The following is a 24,188-nucleotide window of genomic DNA, read 5'->3' as shown; positions in this document are numbered from 1 at the left end:
TTCAGAGATCTCTATAAGAGAGACAGAGATACAGAGTTCTTCATATGGCCAATTGGGAATAAAAGGTACACAGACAGACAGGTGGGTACAACAACCGTACAAGAAAGCAAATGTAAGTTTTGAGCCTAATCTACTGGTCAACCGCACATGGTAAAAGACAAAATGTAAGTGTTTCAGTTACAAGACCAAGGCGTGCTGTTTAGGGCTTTTGCATCTAACAATTACACTGTTTGATATGTTTAGTTGTAAACTGGAATGGCGCAAAAAATGTGTTTATAGTAGTAACGTACCGGTATTTACTTTAATGGTCAGTAGTTTCGTTCATGTGGCTAAATGTATCAGACCACTCACTCCATATGTACTTTGATTACAGCAAGGTAATTGAATTGTCACGAACTGTCATGAGAGAATAGCCACTTGGGGTTCCCTGCCTGGAACTTTGAACATTGAACATCCCTGAGTGACATGCCTAGAATAGCTTACCAAGGACAGAATCTTAGCAGGACAACCTATTATTATCAGCAGTTAAACTCCCACCCAACTCTTTAAGAAATAAAAACCAGCATGACCAAGCAGTGCGTGAAATATGTTGATTTATTCATTAGATATTTTCTTCAAAATAACATGGATTGGTAAAACCCTCCTTTGGTACCCATTCCCAAAGGCTTTGTGTATATACTGTGTGTGTGTGTGTGTGTGTGTGTGTGTGTGTGTGTGTGTGTGTGTGTGTGTGTGTGTGTTGACACTGTTCAGCCCAGTCTGTATCAGACAAGGGTTTCTTCTAAGCCGTTGTTCCCCAGCCCGTTTCTCCGTGTTCCCTCACCTAAAATGTCTTATTTAAGCACTAGCACACTTGATGATGAATAATTAGGATGGGGTCAATCATGTGTGCTAGAACTGTGCTTAAACACCCCTCCCCCGTGTCCGTTCTGAGTGGAGGCCCCTAAGGTAAACTTGGGTATATGAAGTCTCCTCTTCCTCCCACATCCTCCGTAAATAGATGAAATGGTTGAAGCACAGTGGATGAGCTCTCTCTCTCTCTCTATTCCATGGAGAGAAAGGGCTGTTTAGTCATCCAGGAAGAAGTAGTTTCCACTCTTCTTTTGCTCTGCGTCCTGAACAAAGACATAGCCAATTCAGACTCAGACAAAAGTATGCAATTCTATTATTCATTTGGGCAAATGCTGCCATGACAGCATTTGCCCCCCGCCCTCCCACAAAAAAAAAAGACAAATGATTCTACAAAGTCTGCAAAAGGACAAAACTGAATTAAGCCAAACTATAACAATGAAAGTAAACATTCAAAATGCTAACTGTGTCCATGTAAATTCAACCTCCTGCTGTACCTTTATGGAATTCATCTTGTTGATTCTTGGTCTGTAGTTGTTGGGGTCTCTTCTGAAGGTGATCTCCAGCTGACCGAGGAACTTGTTCATGCCAGCGAGTAAGGACTGTGGTCTGCAAACATGAAAACACAGTATGATTACGCAGCTCTGGTCTCAGCATCTCTCACTGCTGGGTTTAACTCCCTCTCATTTCATCGGTTAGGATCACTGAGCATTGTAATAACTTACATTTTATGTGTCGGAATGGGGTGTGTCTCAAATAACTAAATACTGAATTGACTGAATAACTAAAAACTGTCTGGGGTGCTCACAAAAGCCAGAAGAGACACTAGAATGACCCCAAACATGAAAGTGAAATATCTCTTTAAGTTTATTAAGGTTCACGTTTTCAATGAAGGACTCAAGGTTATCTGTTAAGATATAGTATAATCAGTTTGGAATATTGGACCAAAATTATGTTGAAAGAATAGGATCCCTTTATATTTATGTACATCTCAACTTGGCCCTATAATGTAATTTAGCAGGATAGCGGTCATGAGGTTTAACAGTGAAGCTTACATATTGGCAGTTGTGCTCTTGGATGGGATACCATCAAACACAATGACTCGTCTGCCAGATAGGTGGCCATCATGAAGTCATGTTCCACCATATTATACTCTGTCAAATGACAATTATGAAAGCAGCCTACAAGCTCACAATTCGTCGCAAAATTTGGGAAAGTTTGGTGAAATTGCCACAAAGTGTCTAAACTGTATTTCTCCCTGTAGGATTGTTGAACATCGGTGCAAAACATCTTGAAAGAAGCCCTTGCTCTTTTATACACAGAAGCTATCACTGCTGTTTAGTATAGTTTGAAAAGGTTTCTCCTAATAAACACCCTTGTAACTGTGTTGGAAATATCTCAATTGACATCACATCTATGCTACCTACAGAAATAAGAACAATACCAAAACACCATAAAATAATGATGTGGCATGGGAAATGCAAGGTACAGGCCTATCACCAATATCTGTTTCTAAACAGTGTTGTTGCCTTTAACACATACAGTAGCATAATAATCCAGAATAACAGAAGAAGAATACAGAAAAATATTCATCAATCATTCGTGGTCTCATGTGGGATCAAACCCCTCATTTCAGTCATTGAACTACTTGCTCATGAAAGCATACTTGGCCCTATTATTAGTATTGAGTCTTATGAGACAACACATGAGGTTTTTCGGGGAATCTTACGTGTTGGCAGCTGTGCTCTTGGATGGGATACCGTCAAACACAATGACGCGGTCTGCCAGATAGGTGGCCATGATGAAGTCATGTTCCACCACAAAGGCTGTCTTCTTCGCATGGAGGATAAATCTAGGCAACAGACAGGGAAATAACAGTAACTTGTCACAAAAGCACTCAAGGCAGAACCCTCCGTTTCAGGGTCAAGTAACCACAGGCTAAATCAAATACACGAGAGCCATGTAGAGTTTGGGATTAGGGCATCCCAAACTCTGTCCACTCCAATCCTAAATCTAATATCTCACTTGGGACAGTGAATTTCTCAAGTTGCCATATTCAAGGTCAAGGTAAATAAACTTTATTGTCCACAAGAGAAATTGGGCTTGGGCTTTTCATCATAGTGTGTGCACTCACCGTTTGATGACCCTGGCAGCCATTAGACGTTGCTCTGAGTCCAGATAGGCAGAGGGCTCGTCAATCAGGTAGACATCAGCTGGTTTACCCAGACATAAGGTCAGGGCTACTCTCTGCAACTCACCTCCAGACAAGTTCTGGACCTACACACACACACACACACACACACACACACACACACACACACACACAACATTAACTGTATATGAGGGCAGGTTCCATTTTGTATACCGTATACTGTAGTCAACTCACATCTAATAAGTGTATTGATTAGGTTTTTTTCTGTTGTTAGATTCGTACATTTCTCAATAGGCTACACATTGATTCTGAATATTTTCAGTTTCAAAACTCATTTACCGAAATACTGTATACCAGCCCCATGTGTTCTCCGACACACGCACACGCACTCGCACACACACACAAAGCACAATGCAGCTCAGTTGAGCTTCGCCTTCATTCTCATTCACAGAGAGAGAAGTTTGTCTCCGTAGCCGGTTTGCCTCATTTCTGAACTTAAAAATACTTGTAATTGTATTGTAATAATGTACTTTCTGACACACGGTGAGATTGCCCAGATCGTGCTAGAATGTCGGAGCAGCAGTGCTCTCCATTGTGTCAATGAGTAAACAATATACACTAGCAACTAGAGCTACTGCTAGTGGCATCTCAAGCCCCTATCATAGTAGGCACCGCGGTGATAAGCTATCCACCGTGGTGTAGTCTTTTTAAGTCATAAAACTACAACATTACGTCATTACTCGCGATGAAGAGTTATCCACCGCGAACCCCGACACATCTCTCTGTTTTTACTTTCAGACAGATCGGCCCATCACCCCGTTCACTGATGGGTCGATCTAGACCAGTCAGTCACAGTGATAGGACTTCACCGTGACTGACTGTGATGGCCTCCACTTATTTTCTCACTGTAGGTGGATAGCTTTACACCTAAAATCTGCGGTGATAGGCTCTTCACCGCAGACTCTGATAGAGGCTTCAGAGGGGAATGCACATTTGATGGCAAGGAGTGCTCGTTTTGTTTAATCAACATACTGTTTTGGTCGCACCACAGCAGTTACTTGAAATTGCAGGTGCTCCCAATTATATCTTTGGGTCACACAGATACATTTTCAGGCGCATTTGCGACCAAAAACGGTCTTGTTTTGATTGTTGAAGTCCTGGTGTGATACTCACGTCCTGGTCGATGATGCTGTCTATCTGCATTGGTTTCATGACGTCTGTGACAAACTGGGGGTGCATGTAGGAGTCACGGATCTTGTCATGCATCAGAGCTCTCACACTGCCCTAAAGACACAGCAGAAGACTGGGTTAGCAAATCAGGACGCCTATTAATAGATAGAGTTAATAAAAAAGAATATTTGTGGAAAGATTTGTGGAAAATTCTTTATTGGATGAGGGTAATGAAACTTCAGGAGACAAGATTGCCATTTGGATTGTTTTTAGTGTTACATCAGGCTACAACCTACTTTGAACTTGGGACTGATCTTCTGTGGTTTGTAGCTGACATGGAGGATGGGTACTTCTCCTGGAAAGAACGATAAAAGGAAAATGTAATTTCATATGTTTTCTAAGTGGTCCAGTGACTACTGTAATTGCTTGGAACAGTAACACAATACACAACATGGTGTTGTCCTCAGGCAACAAACCTCCTTTTTAGACAACACCACCCCTTTAAATTGTTAGGTTAAGTTATTAAATCATGTGGATCTCGGATTCCACAATGGTCTAATATGGCCAAATGAGGGCCCTCTCATTCAGCCTGACTCACAGTCATGCTGAATGAATCGAGATATTTATTATAATTAGATATATTACCAGTAATACGCCTAAGGGCGAAAAGCGACCTCGCCCTTTAGGGCTGTCTTGGACATCTGTCTTGGCCATATATGGATTCTGTTAGTGTGGTTCCCCTAACAGGGCCTCATCTGGGAATACCCATATATGGACATTTATTTTATTGTATCCTTTATTAATATATATCGGACCAGTTACCCAGATCCATGTATATGGAGATATGGGCTTATTGATTAGACTGACATGTATTGGCATTCACAGATATGGGAGTCAGTCATAGCCATATATGGAGATCTGGGTGATGTAGAGTTGATGATGTCAGTGTTGGTCAGCTCCATATATGGAGATCCATGACATCAGGGATCTCCATATATGGGCAGGTCAGCCTCCATATATGGGCAGGTCAGCCATAGGCATTGAGGTCAGCTGTAGACATTGAGGTGTTACGGAATCGCTGACGGACCTACTGACAGGATGTGGCGGTTTACATACTTAACTGCGACCTTTGGTCGCAATCAGGGACGCCAAGAAACAAACCCCAATTTGGTGAAATACGACCCCCCCCCCCCCTTTGTGCCTTTACTCTTGATTGTATATTTGATGAGTGTAAATTAGTCTGGAAAAGAGCATCAGCCAAAAGCCTGTCAATATCAAAGATATCCTCACCTCCTTCATCTGGTTTCAGACGGCCGGCCAGCATTCTGATGAACGTTGTTTTGCCCGTTCCTGAAAAATTAGTAGTGTTTTAAGACACATATTTTTTAAACTACATTGAATGAATGTAAACACTGTAAGGATGCAATTTTATTATAGAACACAGACTGACAGACTGTAAACATGTAAACGTGTTGGGTCGTTTCCTTTGTTTACTTCAGAGAGTGGCAGAAAGCCAGACAGACAGAGATAAGAGTCTACTCTGACTCAGAGCTCACTAGGACTCAGTCCAAATATAGTTCACTATGATTCAGCCATAACCATATATGGCGTTCCCACCACAACTACATCCAAATATGGCTGACTTTGGGCAGCATGACATCAAGACCCAAGTGACTTAGAAAAGCGCTATATAAATCTCAAGACATTATTATTTGGGGACCACAATCGTAGAACTGATCTTGTCTATACAGCCTTAGAACGATGGCAGCACGAATCCAATCCAAGAAGAGGCAATTTGTCTCAAAAGGCGTCTTCCAGGCCGAGCTGAGCGAGTTCCTGCGCCGCGAGCTGGCCGAGGATGGCTATGCGGGCGTGGTGGTGCAGCCGACCCTGACCCGGACGGAGATCGTTATCCGGGCGGCGAGGCCCCAGGACCTGCTGGGCGAGAAGGGCCGCCGCATCCGGGAGCTGACGGCCGCCGTCCAGCGGCGGTCTGGCTTTGCCGACAGCGCCGTTGAGCTCTACGCTGAGAAGATCGCCGCCCGCGGGCTGTGCGCCGTGGTCCAGGCCGAGTCGCTGCGCTACAAGCTGCTGGGCGGCCTGCCGGTGCGCCGGGCGTGCTACGGCGTGCTGCGCTTCGTCATGGAGAGCGGCGCGCAGGGCTGCGAGGTGGTGGTCTCGGGGAAGCTGAGGGGCCAGCGGGCCAAGGCCATGAAGTTCACCGACGGCCTGATGATCCACAGCGGCGACCCAGTCAACCACTACGTGGACGTGGCGGTCCGCCACGTGCTGCTGAGGCAGGGCGTGCTGGGTATCAAGGTGAAGATCATGCTGCCCTTTGACCCCACCGGCAAGATTGGTCCCAGCAAGCCCCTGCCCGACAAGATCGTTATCCTGGAGCCCAAGGAGGAGACCCTGCCCACCGCGCCCATGTCTTTTCACTTCAACAGGGGTGCTGACGTGCACGGACCCCCCACGGACCCCCATATGTAAAACGTTTTGTTCCAGCCAGAGACACCCCCCCAGAAGAGAGGATTTATGTAAACAAAATTATTCAAAAACATTTTCCATGGAAAAGCCTGTGAAAGCCACAGCCAATCAGCGACGCACCACAGACCCATGTGAGTGAGTGTTACACCAAATGTGTTACTTACAACTTTTTGTGACCTGCCTTCATGGATGGAATGGGAGGGAGGAACTGAAGTCGATAGGCAATGAAATGCTGTGTATTAGCGTAACAAAATGTTGCACCGATAGGCAATGAAATGCTGTGTATTAGCGTAACAAAATGTTGCACTTCACACTAGAAAATACTGTTCCTGGAGAAACAGTGTGGGTTCGAGTAGCACGCTAAATGCAGTATGATGATGATGATGTATGGACCCACATGATGTCACTCATCATTATATTGCCCAATCAGAAAAATAAATAATTTGCACCTGTGTGAAGTGAGCGGTGCAAACACGACACACATGCATATCTCCTTGTATGTGCCGTTCTGTCCGTGACGTTAGTTACCGCGGATCTCCATACATGGAGATCCGTGGTGCTCATCTTTTCTTTTTTTTTTTGTCTGACACCGGTGTTGGGCAAGTTACCTTTAAAAAGTAACTAGTTGGGGCACCCGCTGGCCTAGTGGTCAAGGCGCATACCACATACTAGGCTATGATGCCTGCTGGCGTAGCCGGTTCGATTCCCGATCCGGATGACCTTTGCCACATGTCATTCCCCATCTCTCTCCCCATTTCCTGTCAGTCTACTGTCCTATATAAATAAAGGCATAAAAAGCCCAAAAACAAATCTTAAAAAAAAAAAAAAGTTATTAGTTACTCTCTGAAAAAGTAAAAAGTTAGTTATATTGAAGGCCGACTGTCCAGAAGTGTTTACACTCCTTGACACCATAGCTTGACACATCACTACTGGCTTTAGCTTGACGAACATTCTATCAGTCACGGCAAATCATGGAGTCACACTATAAGGACATTTCAGACAAAGGCTCGTAATTAATTTTCAATGAAAGGCGAGTGGTTCTTTCCCCGTGTCCACATTCGTTCTGCCTCCGTGCGTGTGTGAGAGTCTCCTCCTCTCTCTCTCCTTCTCTCTCCCTCTGTCTCTCTGTCTCTCTCTCTCTCTCTCTCTCTCTCACACACACACACACACACAACCCGTCAACAAGTTGTCCTGCGACATGCAGACTGCAGATAAAAACAGAGCGTGTTGTTTTACCTCGTACATTTTCAGTCCCAGCACCAGTTCAGCTGGATCAGATGTAACATAGTAACGCAGCCCTTTACATCACAGTGTCAGTAACTATAACGCCGTTACTGAATGGGAAAAGGACCGCGTTACGTTATTAGTTAGTTACCGAAAAAGGTAGTTTTGTTGCGTACCGCCGTTACATTGTAACGCGTAATTCCAACGCTGGCTGACACACACAAAGTGTCAGGCAAAAAAATAGAAAAGTGTGCTCCGCAGAGCACAGGTCATAGCGTCAGGCCGGGTTGCCTACCCAGGGCCTGCAAACTTTGGAAGGTAGTCATAGCCACTTTGTAATGGGAGCTGAGATATTTTCATAAATGCACTACATGATATTACTATCTGGTGTCGTGTGTCCCAACCATAACATGTCAACTCCGTCAGTCCCTCTTAATCAAAATAAATAAAAACTAGAACTACACTCTGTCGAGGTGCCAACTTGCGTGCACAAGTAGGCCACACACACACACACACACACACACACACACACACACACACACACACACACACACACACACACACACACACACACACACACACACACACACACACACACCTTACCGTTCTCTCCTAGCATGACCATGATTTCTGAGTCAGTGAACTCTCCCTCCAGGATCTCCAGGCTGAAGTCTCCCAAATCCTTCTTCATGTGGGGATACTGGTAACGACACATCTTCTTGATCTCCTCCTCGTTGGCTGTCTCAGCCACCTTGAACACTAGCGACGTCTCTCTAAAACGCAAGTTCTCTGTGGGTACGTAGCCATCCAGGAAAATGTTGATGCCTGGGGAGGACAGAGGATTTTTAAAGTAGATTGTAGATGTCAGATCAAGATATTAAAGCCCATTAAATGCAAATTGTACTCAAAACATAAATAATAATCTACCGTAAATGCTCTAATAATATCCTATATTTAATAAAGAACCGGACCTGCTTTAATTTCCGGGTGCGCAATTGAATTAAGTAATTAAGAGCCGACGCTCCAATAAGAGCCTCCTTTTTCCTCTTTTTTTTACGTTACGTATCATTCAGGAGTACCTTTCTCCACTCTGTCTGACTGTCACTCACATCCCAAGCCAGCTGTTACGGTGATTTACCGTACACTGTCTACAAACTGCGCAGCGATATTTGGACGCCGCTCATTTCACGTTCCGTTTGGCAAAGACGGATGACTTTGGCAACTTACCGGGGCGCGTGCGTGTGCGTAGTCCTCACGAGTGTGGATGACGGCCGCACATGAGATCTTTAGCGTGGAAGTTTAATCCAAACAGTAAATGAAGCTCAATGAAGCTAATGCGGCTATACTAGTATCCATGCTAGTATCCTGTGGTTCCTGTTTACCAGGGAGAGTCGCATCTGAATGACGAAACGAGCCGCTGAGCTTGATGGGAAATGTAGTGTTTTTTATTCCCCAGCAGTATGCTGTGTGGACTGTATTCTATTCTGATACACATTATGAGGAGCTGATTTTCAGTATGAATTGGTTAATGCAATACAATACAGCAGAATGTTATCTCTGTATGAGCCTTTCTATGATGATTTTCCAATAAAACGCTTTTCTTTATAAATAACCTAATATATAATATATAATATTTATATTTTTTTCCAAAAATACGGTATCTAATAAAAAAATCTGATCTGAATCATTCTGATATTTTTGAGAAATAGGAATAAAAGCCTTGTCTCTTATACTGTCCTGCTTCCAACAAGAGCCTGGTGCCCGCTACTCTTGAGACAAATAATAGCCCGGGTTCCTATAAGAGAATTTACGGTAGTTCAGATGTAATCATGTGACTGGCCCATAATTGTACCACCTGACTAAGTACGAGCCCTATAGAAAACAATTAGTCAGCTGGAGTTCAATGTTGCAAAACTCAAAATGAGCCAAGTCATTGTCCTTCCAGACTACTGACTCAGAGTGTAGTTTGCTACATGCTTTTTACATGCATGTAAGAAATGCACAACATAAGATTGGCGAACACTAGTATCCAACTACAAATGCATGGAATCTCTGCATGCATTTCTGCGTGTCCCCCGCATATCTCAAGAACCGACGGATCGGACTCGCCGCGTGTCTCAGGTCCTCAGTGCCCGGAGTCGGCCGAATCAGCGGATCTGCCAAAATATCTATAAACCCACAAATCCCCATACCGGTATATGGATCCTTGATGTCATAGATTGGCCTACAAGTACCATATATGGAGATATCATCAATATCACAACATAGTACTGACTTCATAGACTTTAGCTCTTTTATCCTTTTAGTATTCTCTCCTAAGTTGTTTATTTTATTTTCTGATTTGTTTTTTAAAGCATCTTTGGGTACCTTGAAAAGCGCTATATAAGTCTGATGTATTATTATTATTATAGACTGGCCCCCAAGTACAATGATAAAGAGTACGTACCTTGCCAACGGTTACCCTAACTACAGGTACAACTACGGGTACAAATCAGAATTGCATAACCGGAGGGGCATGCGTTCTCAGTGGGTAACAAACAATTGGATGGCATACTCTTTCATACAAATGTTATATTTGTGGCTTTCAAAGCACACAACTAGCATTCCCTGAAGTTGTCCTTCGAGTAGTACTTGGTGTACACCTACCTTCCCTGACGCTGAAGGGCATGGTAACCACTCCGTAAGCGCTGGGTACTCCATACAGACAACAGATGAAATCTGACAAGTAGTCCAGGACACTTAGGTCGTGTTCCACCACAATGATGTATCTGTCAATGAGAAAAGAAAATCCAGGCTTTCACACAGACAGTGGCTTAGTTATAGCTCAAGTAATACTTGAGTTGAATTATTTTGTTTTGAATGTGGATAATGCAGTGATGCAACAGTGACCCACTCTAATGTAACCATTAGCCTGAAAAAATAAGTAACAAACATTAACAACCCATTATGGAGTGTTGGTGTTATCTGTGTCACTGACCTGTCTGGACTGATGAGGGAGCGGATGGTCACAGCAGCTTTTAAACGCTGTTTTACATCCAGATAACTGGACGGCTCGTCAAACATGAAGCTGAGGAATTAAACAGGACAGACTGCAGTCAGAAGACAGTGTTCGAATTTAAGTCAGTTGATCAACTTGTATGAAAGTTGATATGAATTGGCAATAACTAAACTGCGTAGCTAAGAGTATAGCTTAGTATGGAGGAATGTGCATCATTACTGTTTGCATTGGATTGTCCTTTATCTGACCGTCAGCAGGAATTAAGCAACTCCTGTACAGCTTGCCATATACTTTATTAATCATTCCAATGTTATTTAGACCATGTCTAGTATTGGTAGGAAATGATTCAGTCCAATGTGTTTATTAGCAGCCTTGATACAGTGGTGTGTGGGAGTGTGAAGCTTACATGTCGGCCCTCTGGATGCAGACAACAGCGATGGCGAAGCGTTGCAGTTCCCCTCCTGAGAGGTCCTCCACATTTCTGTCTCTGAGATGAGTCAGATCTGAGAAATGGAGGCAGAGAGTGGGCAATATTAAGTAGAGACACAGTGGCAGTGCAGTGCAAGGGTAGAAAGGCCAGATAATGGTACATATTATAGGTACAAGGTGGGGGTTATTATTATTAAGAGGGGAGACACGCAACACATCACAGGAGTCCTAGTTGAACTCTGGTTCTAACAAATCACATGGAGCATGTGGTTAATGCCTACTCCCCCCCCCCCCCCCACATACACACACCTAACTGCAACATTAGGTCCATAGAAGACCATAGTTTAAAAGAAAAGTTCTTGTTTCAAATGGGGTCTAATGTGGGTCCCCAAATGTTGGTACTCCCCTTGCATCTACGGGCTTTTCATCAAATGACAAATAGGTGGGGCTTGTAACCAGAACCAGGTAACTAAATATAAAAGGTCAAATCACCAACATACGTACCAAGATGTTCGCAGATCACGGCTTCTGTTTTTGTGTCATCTTTCCTGCTCAGGATGGCTCCCACGCTCCCCTGATGAACAGATCACGACATACTATATAGTATAGTGTTGATATTCTGCAAAGACATGTTTCTGCCTCGTTGCCCTAAGACACGCAAATATGTCCATAATGAAACTAATAAATGTGCAGGACATTGAAGAAGGCAGCTTGGTCTGTCCAAAACGTTGTTAATTTTTTCTGTCTCTGTGGCCACAACAAAATTTGCATCGGCAGCTACGAGTGCGGCTATACTCTTTTATTATATAGTGTTTATTCCATTGGCTGGCACCTCACAAGGGCCGGTGTGCTGTGCTGTGCACCTTTTAAACTGTGGTGCAGGACCTACCTTGACAGTCTTGGGGATCTGGTCCACGTACTGAGGCTTGACAATAGCTTTGAGATCATCCTCTAGGATTTTGGTGAAATAATTCTGCAGCTCTGACCCTCGGAAGTGGGAGAGAATGTCCTGCCAGTCTGGTGGGCTCTGGAGTGTAAAAAAAAGAAAAAAAACATTATACATGCCGTGGGGAAAAATCCATATCAGCTTCACTCAGCTGATGGCTGCTGTGCTCAGATGGTCATGATGAGTATGGGGTAATTGTTTTGCTCAGGAACACTTTGACAGAAATTACACAGCGTCCTTCTGACTTCCAGATGGCCTCTCAGTACATATACAGTACATACAACAAGCTTTATATTACAGTTATAGTGATATTATATATTACAGAACATGACGTGTAACAAGCATGACATCCTACATCCGTTTCACACATGTTTATAGGATGTAGGATACATGTGTCAAGTAGTTGGCATTAATCCACTAATACTGTATATCGACATCCATGGTTAATTTCCAGCTGGGACACCAGCAGGCCCCCTCCTCCCTCTATTAGTCATATCTCTCTCTAAAGGAAAGAAAAAAAGATAACCTAGAGGTGCATATAGTTGTGCCACAGCACCCTCTGGTGGATATATGAATGAACAGAGTGACACAGAATTCAAAACATTAATCCTACTAGAGGCAATTAATTTTTCCTCATTACAATAGTTTCGCAGCTCAGCCAAAAATAAATATCCAATTCTTGACTCACATCAAACTTTCCCAGGTTGGGTTTCTGTTTTCCAGCCAGGATCTTCAATGCAGTAGACTTCCCGATTCCGTTAGTTCCTACCAGACCCAATACTTCCCCGGGTCTGGGGATTGGTAACCTGTAAGTCCATAGAAAATATATTTAAAGCTATACTGTGTAAGTTGCTCAACTAGTGGTCAGTAGCGTCCGCGTCTTTCGGCCGTTTTTCGCCGCGGACCGGGCCTCACACCCCCGCGTCACCCCCGCGTCTGCCTCCATCTCGCCGAGATCTATCTTTGGAGGGGTCCCTGGTTCCTGTGCGTTCAGGCATTCCGGAGAAACGGAGTGTTTCACCCGAGTATAGATAGAGACACACGGGCGCCTACAAATATGGCCGCCCTATTGTGATAGCTAGCGACCCCACTTCAAGATGCGCTGTGATTGGCCGGCAGTGTATAACCCTCGCTGTGATTGGCCGGTAGTGTATGATGACGTCATTTTGCCGAGAAATCCCGCCCCTGTCACTGCTAGAAGAAAATATATAAAGAGAAGGCTTCAGAAGCTGAAAATAACGGAGTGGGTGTTCTAAAACTTTAGCGATTTAAGAGTTAGGACAATTTTAAGATTTGTTTTAAAAAAAAAGTTACATGGTATAACTTTAAGAGCAAGCAAGAGTCACTGGATTACATTTTCGATTAAATCGTTTATTATTAATATTATTATTATTATTGTTGTTCTTTTCCCCCAAAATGGTCTATTCTCAATATTGCTGCCGGGACATTCAGGGACATTTTGAAACATAAGACTGGCCCGGAGGCAAGTCTGTCACCTTCCGACCCAGGCATCCTCTCTGTACCCACAAGTCTGCTACTGCCTAAAGCAGTGGTTCTCAACCTGTGGGTCGGGACCCCCAGGGGGGTCCCCAAATTATTTTGAGGGGTCCCCAGATGATTAGCTTAATGTGCAACATTGTTTTCTCACTTAACAGTAAACAAACCAACATAAAGTTTAAGTGTATAGAGGGTATACAAAGTGTCAATTTAAGGACTTTTAAGACGCTTTTAATACCTCTAAAATGAAAAATTAAACATTGGATATATTGTCAAATATTAAAGGCAGACATTGTGAAAATAGCAGATCTACATGCTCACAACGCCTCGCGTTGAACCGTGTTATACAAAATGTAATGCCTCAACTCTTAGTGCTTGTAGGGTGGGGGGTCCCCAGTTAAAATATGATTATTTTGGGGGTCGCGGGCTGAAAAGGTTGAGAACCACTGGCCCAAAGCACATTGAACTACATTCTATTTAAGAACAATGCAATATACAGGCCCACGTCAGCAAGGGGGAGAAGACAACAGCCAGCCTCATGGCCTCCCCTTAAAGTAACAAGAAATCTTGTGAAATAAAATGTCGCCAACCAATCATCAAGGACGATGATACACGAAAGAAGAAGAAGAAGTAACAGATGATTCAATAAGCCAGATTCAAACGTATCACATTGTTATACAGTGATAATCACTAACCACCAGCTGAGCCAACAAGACCAAGAAAGACCATAGTCGTCTTGAGGTTGAACCCACCTATGCAACTTGAAGGAGTTGGCACAGTATCTGTGGGTGGTCTCTTTCTCCAGGTTGCTGGGCAAGTTGACAATTGACAAGGCCCCAAATGGACATTTCTGTAATAGAATAAGAATAAGAAAAATGTTTTCAGTTCAAATTTGTGGCAATGTGCATTGTTGTTAAAAAGAATAGAGGTCCGCATCAGGTGACCTGATGAAGGCCAGCTGATGGCCGAAACGTCGTCTAACTTTATGTTTTAAATAAACACTGTGGAGCATTGAGCTGTGTGCGGACCTCTATTCTTTTTAATCTCATGTCGAGCTGAGCCCAGCACCAGCACTTGGAAAGGATGTGCGCATCATCTTGTTCTTTTAATGTGCATTGTTGTGACACACGTTCATCAATTCAGAGAACATTTGACTGTCATTCACCTTTACACAAATTCCACATCCAATGCAGAGGGATTCAGAAATCCAGACGATTTTGCTCTGAGGCGTGACCTCTATGCACAGTTTACCTGGAGGAGAGAGACAATACCACACAAACTCATCATGGAAACTGATACAAACTGAAACATATAAAACAGATTCAACGTTCTTCAGGCCAAGGACCCGTTAGCCGAGAGAGAGATGAAGCAGTGACCCTCCCCCCACAACATATTGGATTAATGTTAAATGTGTATTTTCAGACATTTAACGAATAAACTTGACCTTTGGCTCTTGGTCTGCTTTTTCCCCCCTGTACACCAAACCTCTTCGCCGAAATAGCCAATCTGCGACACTTTGTGAGCTTGTAGATCTACTATTTTCGTTGTAGTGGTTAAAATGTAAACACAGACTCCCCCCCCCCCTCCCCCCCTCCCCTGCATTATCTCTGAGGAGTCGGGCTCCCTAGGGGTCCCCGTCCCCTGGACAATGTGATGCAGTCTTATAGATAAGGGAGGTTTCCTACCCATTCGGACCACTGGACAGCTCTTCTTGCATTCCTGGCGGCATTTCTTTGGCTTGCACTTGTCATGATTGACAATGGCAATCCTGGTGTTCTTTTCTGACATCTCGCCTGCCTGTTGTCAGGTTGTGGGAAGAGCAGAAATCTCTCCCCCAGTACTGCAAACAATAAGGCATCCAAAAGTACAGGGTTGGTTACTACAGTGGTTCTCAAACTCTTTCATGTCAAGGACCCCCAAATTGACACTTATTAGCCCACGGACCCTACATTTGAATAGATATGCCAGGGACCCCCATAAGAGAAGATTTTCACGGCTCTATAGCAGTCCCTCCCAACCATTTTAATTTCAAGGACCCCCAGTTTGATATGCATTATAGGCTACTACGGACCCCCATTTAATGGCATTTCTATCTCTGAGACCCCAATTTATATTGTAAAATCAATATTAATCGGGTCCTGGTTCCATTTGTACACTCTAGTCTCATGAGTTACAGAGTCAGACCCATAAGGGTCCATTTGGTTCCAAAATATCATTTAGCCGGGGATCCCCTGGAACTATCCCACACACACACACACACACACACACACACACACACACACACACACACACACACACACACACACACACACACACACCTTGCTCATAGCAGATGTTGCGATTTCGACGAACAGGCAAAACCAACACATCCACGCGCATTTATGACGCCATAGTAATAGTATAACATACTGAACGGTAATAACAGGACGCTCCGAGTAATAAACACGTGCGCTGGCAGCCAGGGTTCAAATGAGAGCAGCATAAAGGCCATAATGTGTGTCTATTCCTAATAGGCATCATGTTGACTGTGGGCTATGCTATACGACCAGGGCACTGTGCTGACGTTAACGGTAACTAGCATGTTAGCCAGTTAGGCTAAGATAGCTAACTACGGCGTTACTACACAGTCCATTCACACCGGAGCCGTTTAGCTCCATCTGTAAACCCAACCGTTTATCCATCAGTTCAACTCACCTTGAAACAGTCCCTTTGAGATGTGTGTCCACCTGTCGTAGTAGTAATATAAGGTTAATTTGGGGGTTTAATATGTGGTTATTACAGAGCAACGTGCTCTCTATTGGGAGGGAGACGCCGCCGGGAGGAGATAAGGCGCGCCACTTGCGTCATGATGATTCACGACGTGTGTGCGTCACACACTGACGCAGCGTCCAGAGAACACGTGTGGGTGGGGGTCTGGGGGTATTTGAGGTTAAATGAGATTATCAGGCCAAGTGAACGAAATCCGCTTTCAAACAACTGAAGGAACTGCAAAACATGGCACCGTAGTTGTTTGGTTTATAACAGAGTAAACATCTCCATGTAGATCTGGATGGATGGATGATGCCATGGATGGATGGATGGATGGATGGATGGATGGATGATGCCATGGATGGATGGATGGATGGATGGATGGATGATGCCATGGATGGATGGATGGATGGATGGATGATGCCATGGATGGATGGATGGATGGATGGATGGATTGGTGTACACACAATGTATGTATGTATATGTATGTATGTATGTATGTATGTATGTGTATGTATGTATGTATGTATGTATGTATGTATGTATGTATGTACCGGTATGTATATATGTATGTATGTATGTATGTATGTATGTATGTATGTATGTATGTATGTATGTATATATATGTATGTATGTATGTATGTATGTAACTACATATATACAGTATGTGCAGTGGAAAAAGTGTTCTTAATTAATTATTTTACTCAAGTAAAAGTATACAGCAATGTACCCTGTTACAAGTAGATCCGGAATTCAAAATGTGCTTGAGTAGGCTAAAAATAAAAAAGTATTGGTATGAAAATGCTGTACTTTATATTTTAAATACAATTTGTATTCCCTAATTGATTTATCGATTATTGAGTTATCGATTCATTATATATTTAATATTCATCTTACTTTGGTTATATTAATATATGACTATATGCTTATGTGTCTGAATATATTGTCCTATAGCAAGGGAAGTATAAATGAGTATGTTAATGTCATGAGTTACCGTAAATACACCCTCAGTGTACTGTCTGTGTATTATGAAGCAGCAGGCTCATACAGCAAGGTCAAGTACACTATAGCTAGTCCCCTGTAGGCAAGTGGCAGACCCAGACAGCAAGACGACAAGTTATAAGGTGTTATAAACGCAAGGAGAATGTTTCTTGTATCAGACGTCAGTATTCTGGCTAGGGCAGTGACTATGGCCTCGGCATACGGTATAGTAGTGGGCCTTCCATTTTCAGTCGATAAGAATGGAACGCATGTTCATGCAGTAGTTGGTCAGGGATAATGTCACCGCTCTCAGTCGCTGAGCGTGTGCAGCACCTTTCATATAGTCAGTCAAAATTGACCTTCCATACTCAAGTGCTGATAGAACACATCTTTTGGTCAGCCTCAGAATTATCCTACCAATGTATTAGAGATGCACGATTATGAAATTATGACCGATATCCGATATCCGATTATTTGCAGGGTCATATCTGTCATGTATCCTTACAGTATTTGTATTTAAGCTGTCTCAAAATCCAGATCAGGGTCAGACTCCTGTTGCCTTCCTGGACCCTGTCCACCTTTCCTTCTTCCATGTATCTCTTTTTCCTTTTTCCTTTCTTCTTTCTATTCTTTACTCTTATTTTCTCATTATTATATTACATAGGAATTATTGTCATATTATTGTCATCTTTGTATTGAATAAATCTTCTGAAATGTACATTGGTATTTACTCTTCATTCTCTCGTGGAGGAAATTTCCACAACACTTATAGTACAAAAGTAGAAAGTACTCATTATGCAGAATGTCCCATTTCACATTTTTCAAATGTATACAAATATTTGAAAATAGCAGAGCTATAATCTCACAATGCGTTGTATCGGGAAGCATTGTGAGCTTGTAGATTGGCTATTTTAAAATGGCCGAAATGAAAAAAGGCCGAAGTGGGTAATGTATATGTTGTAATAATAATCAAATTTTACAAAGTAACTTAGTTTTCAAATAATTGTAGTGGAGTAAAAGTTCAATATTTGCTTCTGAGATGTAGTGGAGTAGAAGTAAAAATATCATGAATTGGAAATACTCAAGTAAAGTACAAATACCTCAAATCTTTACTTAAGCACATGCAGTACTTAAATGTACTTTACACCACTGTGTATGTGTATGTAATAAACAACCCAGTTGACGTGATGATAGGCTTAGAAGAGGGGGAAAAAGTCAAACAAAACAATATGGAGAACTAGAAAAGGTGCTCTTCTGAGCACAGGTCTCTGCCAGGTCAGGTATGTACTATGCCTTTGTTCCTCAACGTAGAGGAAATATGAGTGCAAAGTTTCACTGCAATTGCATGCTGTGTTCATGATTTTAGGCATTTTGTTCAAAACAGCACACCTGCAAACTTTAGATGTCAATATTATCAGGGTGGAATAAGAAAAAGCTAAATGACTATTAGAGATCATGTGTTCCGATTTGCGTGATATTTAGATGAAATCTGAAGGACCAATATAAAAAAAATGTGTTTCACATGTTGGTTTCACATACAGTCAACGTCCTGGTGGTGCTATAAAAGGCTCGGTGCAGTTATACTGTAGGTCAAGACAGGACTCGGCCACCATGAGGCTGATTTGAACGTTTTCAAGTGGCATTTCTTCCTCAGCCCAGTGGGAATGTGCATGCTGCGTTCATGATTTGCAACATTTTGTTCACAACGGGCTACCCCTGCAAACTTTAGATGTCAATCTAAGCCAATCAGTATGGTATATGAAAAAATCACACCTGTCACCTGACATCAGCTGTGGAGACGTTAGTCTTGTTGTGTGAGCTGTTGGTACTGCATAGGACACATACGTACATAGGGACATCCCCATACATAGAGTTCCGGGCATTATTCTCTGAAACGTTGGTACTGCATACATAGAGGGACACATACATAGGGACATAGGGACCTACACACAAAGTCAAAGGTAGGAGAGGTTAGCACCGCTCAAAAATAAATCAAAGAATTCATATTACAGGCTATCACTTACTGTATGTTTTAATCCAAGTTGAAATCATGAATCAATATAAAGAAGATTTAGGTATGATTAATTAGTAAACTGTTTATTTTGTGGAAATTATTTGGTTATTTCTAACTTGATACAAGGACAGACTTCAAGGTTAAATGTACAAGGCACAACTACTGTATTAAAACCCATTTAGTGCTCCAGACATGAACGGGTTAAAAGTCCAAGCTGCCGTTCGCCTGCGCCGTCCGCGGCCAGTCTCTTATTTTGAAGGCCGGAAGTAGATCGCGCTCACAATTCCTTACTTGACGATGTTTCCTTACTTGACGGAAGTCTTGTCGTCCAAAGCGTAAACAGTAGTGGCGGATCGATGCCTTTCAGCTTGTACTATTTTAGCGAGAATCCAATGCCATCCTTGGCATCAAAAGTGTTTTTTGGAGAAAATGGACATCAAAGATGAGAAAGACCGTTGGCTTCCATGTTAAGGGATCACTATTGTGTGCACGTGGATGCGCGATGATGATGAATCGGCGAGTCCACCCGTGCCAACACTTTCCAGCGGACGGTACGTAGCCCTTGCCAGCTTTACTGTATATACAGTATATTTCGCGAGTATTCGCGGGATCGGCACTATAAATACTCGAGTATATTTCGCGAGTATACTCGGGATCGGCTACAAATGAGTTAACATAAAGAGGCGCTATCACTATAAAACACAAATATAATGCTATATGTTCTCGCAGATAACACAACACACACACAGCCATTTTAAAGTAGCTTACAATGATAATGATTAGAATGTGAAGAATACAAAGGTTAAGATAATAAGATAAGATAAGATAAGATAAGATAAGATAAGATGTGCACTGAATTCAATGTCCAATCTACAAGTCCCAGGTGTGTGTGTCTTTCCCTTTTTGTCCAAATATGGAGATGCCTGATGCCACAGTACTGACTCCATTGATGACTGATGTCATACAGAGGCTACCAAGTACTCTGCAATAAGTACTCAGACAAGTGCACTCAAATGTCTAATTTTGGAGACGAGTTCAGAACTGTGATGTTGTCGTCAAGTCCCAACATAAAAGAGAGTTCAAGCTTCACACTTTGCAGAGTACAGGTCTGAATCATTACTGTGAAACTTTTCCTTGCTGTAAATTCTGGAATTGTGCTGAAAGATGCAGATCTTTGTGAAGACCCTCACTGGTAAGACTATCACCCTGGAGGTTGAGCCAAGTGATAACATTGAGAACGTCAAGGCCAAAATCCAGGACAAGGAAGGCATCCCTCCTGACCAGCAAAGGCTGATCTTTGCTGGCAAGCAACTGGAAGATGGCCGTACTCTGTCTGACTACAACATCCAAAAGGAGTCCACCCTCCACCTTGTGCTGCGTCTGAGGGGAGGAATGCAGATCTTTGTCAAGACCCTAACTGGTAAGACTATCACCCTGGAGGTTGAGCCAAGTGATAACATTGAGAACGTCAAGGCCAAAATCCAGGACAAGGAGGGGATACCCCCAGACCAGCAAAGGCTAATCTTTGCTGGCAAGCAACTAGAAGATGGCCGGACACTGTCTGACTACAACATCCAGAAAGAATCCACCCTCCATCTTGTGCTGCGTCTGAGGGGAGGAATGCAAATCTTTGTGAAGACCCTAACTGGTAAGACCATCACCCTGGAGGTTGAACCAAGTGATAACATTGAGAACGTCAAGGCCAAAATCCAGGACAAGGAAGGCATCCCTCCTGACCAACAGAGGCTGATCTTCGCTGGCAAACAACTGGAAGATGGCCGTACCCTGTCAGACTACAACATCCAAAAGGAGTCCACCCTCCACCTTGTGCTGCGTCTGAGGGGAGGGCAGTAAATCATTCTATAACATCACTTTTGTCAGTTCTCCATCCTATTCCGAGAAGCCTTGAAAAAGAGGATCTGAACACTCAAATGTAACTATGGGTGCGTTCGGAAATGCACACCGGGTGTGTGTTCAGTGTAGTGAGTGCAGTGGGCGTGACGTTGTAAAGTGCGTTCAGTGTGGCTTATTTACGAACGACCAGTTGAGAGGCAGCTGTGTGCTTTTTCACTCTGAACTCTGAAGGTAAACTTTCTGAAAAGCAGCAGTTGCTAACGTAACGTTGCTATTGAAAGGAGATGTAATTCCTAACATTGGCATACCTGCTGTTAGTTACATGTTGATGTGTGTGAAACTATCAAGCCCAAACGACCAATAAAGCTGTAAATGCTGCATTTTGCGGTCATTTCCTCCATTGTTCACAGCAGAGACGCGTTCGAGACACGGCCATGAAAACCAACCAATCAAAACAACGCACCGACGCACCACACCGTCAAACCCCATCTTCTGAGTAGGGTCGGTCAGTGCGTGCACTCAACACACCGGTGCGCCGCGCACTGGATTTCCGAACGACAACGCACCAAGTGCACCGAATAAACGAACGACAACATGGCACACCAGTGCGTTGAGTGTGCATTTCCGAACGCACCCTAGGTGTAAAATCAAGGTACTTTAATCATGTATACAATAAAAAATCAAACCTCGGTTCGAAGTGAAGCGGTGAATCTTAGTATAGAATTGTCTGGAGAGCCGATATGACAGCCGGTATAATAAGAAGAAAAAGAAAGTGACAGGGGGCCTGGTGAAAGACGTCAGGACCAGTGGTCAATCAGTTACAATTACTAAATTGGGAGAAAAATAAATGTAATAAAAAAAATATATATGTATATATCCATACTATAATTAGAGAGAGAGGTCAGTCAGTCAGTCAGTCAGTAGGTCACAAAATGCATTATCTATTCACTCGCTTCAGCGACTGATCTCAAATTTAACATGGCATTGGCCATTAGCATTATACACACGGTGACGGAGCCCGAATTTCATTTTTCCCAAAATTATAGCTATTTATTAGCGTTTCTTCACTCTACAGCTCTACAGCCTGTTGTCAGGGTTACGGTCCGTTCCTCCAGGCCATGGGATCTGTAGCCCCGGGCCCACACACACCTCTCTCACAGTTAGGAATGTTGCAGTCTCTCTCTCTCTCTCTCTCTCTCTCTCTCTCTCTGCATGGGTCACGCATGCAACGGGTGATGTGTGTCTCATCTTCCAACGGGTATAGAAAAATGATGTGGAGCAAATACATCCTCATACTTCTATTCACCTAATTTAGCTGTTAAATTATTTGTATCCATCATAAATATACACTCCTCCATGGGCTGCTCCTTACATTATGATGCTCCCACATATTCTCACACACACACCATGCAGTTACAGTTACTTTCCCCATAACCCACACTCTGCACATATTTTGCAGCACATATATTCGAACGGGTAAGGTCTAGTATAAATAATTGTAAGTTTCATATACGGTAAATGTGCAGTGTATTGCGGGAGAAACATCTTGCCATCTGGGAAAGGAAATGAAGTGGATAGGAGGAGAGTCTACTAGGCTAAACCCCTTCCCCAAGACAACTGTGCAGTGTGTATAGGAAGGAACAAAACACGATTTAAAAGATAAAAAAAGGGCGTGGCTTGCCGAAGTAAGAGCAGAGCACATATCATGATGACATACACTAAAGGGCCTCTCGACCCTATAAGGACCTATGGTATGCGCTCCTGGTGACCCACCCAGGTGCCCAACTAAAAACATTTTAGCCTCTTAAAATCCAACCCTACGTCCTCGTCGTGAGAGGTGGAAGCAGGTAATGCTGACTAACAGGGCTCTGGTAAAATTGCATAGGCTATTCTCCTGTGGATGAAGAGTACATGAACAAACTAAATAGCCTACTGCTTCTCTATAGCTCAAAGTTCCACATTGATAAAAGTAAAAAAGAGCTGCACAGAACGGCACACATGCTACACGCGTACAATCAAGTTCTTTTTTTGATGCAAAAATGCAAATACAACACAATACACTTCCTGATATGTGTGGCATGGGCCCTATCAGATTCTATGATGATGTTTTAGGTCATATTTATGCAGAAATATAGAACGTTCGGACAATGCAGCAGTGCAATTTGCGAAGCACCTGTGAGAAATGAGCGGTGCTCACTTTGCATGGTATCAAACACGACACACGTGCATATCTCCTTGTAAGGGCCGTTATGTCCGTGACATCAGCTGTGGTGACGTTAGTCTCGTGTGGCATTAGTCTCGTACTACGGACATAGGGACCTAAACACAAAGCCAGACGTAGAAGCGGTTAGCACCACTCAAAAATCTAACAGATCTGTGTTGATCACATGACTATAGAGATCATCTGTACCGATTTGCATGAAATCTGGACAAGATCTGTAGGAGTACTGTCAAAAAGGTGGCACTATAAAAGGCCCATGTGAGAGATGTGGGGTAGAGGTTCTAAGTAGTCACTATATATACTATATGCTTGCAGAATTCCTACCACTAGGGGGCGCTGTTTTAATTAATGCATAATTAATTAGATGGATTAAAATATTTTAATTAATGAATAAATTAGTATAAATTAATTGAATAAAAATTTTAAAATCTGCATATTTAATATAATCATAACTAATATTTTATAGTGTTTTGGTTTTATGTTTTATATTGTTGGTTTATAAGTTTTTAAAAGTACTACAGTATGCAAGAGTGGAGGAGAGGAGGAGAGGAGGAGAGAGAAAAAAAAAGGGGGAGAAGGGGAGGGGTGGTGAAAGGGAGGGGGTTGGTGGGGGGT

At 42.9% G+C, this 24,188-nt stretch overlaps 3 protein-coding genes across 3 annotated transcripts; 2 read left to right on the top strand and 1 right to left on the bottom strand.

Moving 5' to 3' along the window:
• Positions 1-583: 583 nt before the first annotated feature.
• LOC308281106 (ATP-binding cassette sub-family E member 1) lies at positions 584-16,568 on the bottom strand. Its single transcript, XM_080721195.1, has 18 exons — positions 16,450-16,568; positions 15,441-15,595; positions 14,921-15,006; positions 14,508-14,605; positions 12,947-13,064; positions 12,202-12,339; positions 11,817-11,886; positions 11,290-11,386; positions 10,863-10,952; positions 10,532-10,653; positions 8,489-8,710; positions 5,462-5,521; positions 4,468-4,526; positions 4,175-4,285; positions 2,984-3,126; positions 2,579-2,701; positions 1,347-1,458; positions 584-1,115 (listed from the first exon to the last, which is right to left on the bottom strand). The coding sequence occupies exons 2-18, from the start codon at positions 15,541-15,543 to the stop codon at positions 1,068-1,070; spliced, it is 1,800 nt and encodes a 599-aa protein (XP_080577321.1). The 5' UTR covers positions 15,544-15,595; positions 16,450-16,568; the 3' UTR covers positions 584-1,067.
• On the top strand, positions 5,933-6,664 carry LOC308281549 (small ribosomal subunit protein uS3-like; the record flags this gene model as incomplete). Its single annotated transcript, XM_080721781.1, has 1 exon — positions 5,933-6,664. The coding sequence occupies one exon, from the start codon at positions 5,933-5,935 to the stop codon at positions 6,662-6,664; it is 732 nt and encodes a 243-aa protein (XP_080577907.1).
• Positions 16,569-20,662: 4,094 nt separating the features above from the next.
• LOC308282309 (polyubiquitin-like) lies at positions 20,663-21,352 on the top strand (the record flags this gene model as incomplete). Its single annotated transcript, XM_080722656.1, has 2 exons — positions 20,663-21,029; positions 21,117-21,352. 2 exons carry the CDS (start codon positions 20,663-20,665, stop codon positions 21,350-21,352), a joined length of 603 nt encoding a protein of 200 aa, XP_080578782.1.
• Between the last annotated feature and the right edge of the window lie 2,836 nt (positions 21,353-24,188).

The sequence above is a fragment of the Nannobrachium achirus genome, assembly GCF_963921795.1.
Source record: "Nannobrachium achirus genome assembly, chromosome: 3".
NCBI classification, from domain to species: Eukaryota; Metazoa; Chordata; class Actinopteri; order Myctophiformes; family Myctophidae; genus Nannobrachium; species Nannobrachium achirus.
The sequence above is the reverse complement of the archived record's forward strand: the minus strand, read 5'-3'. Positions and strand labels throughout refer to the sequence as shown.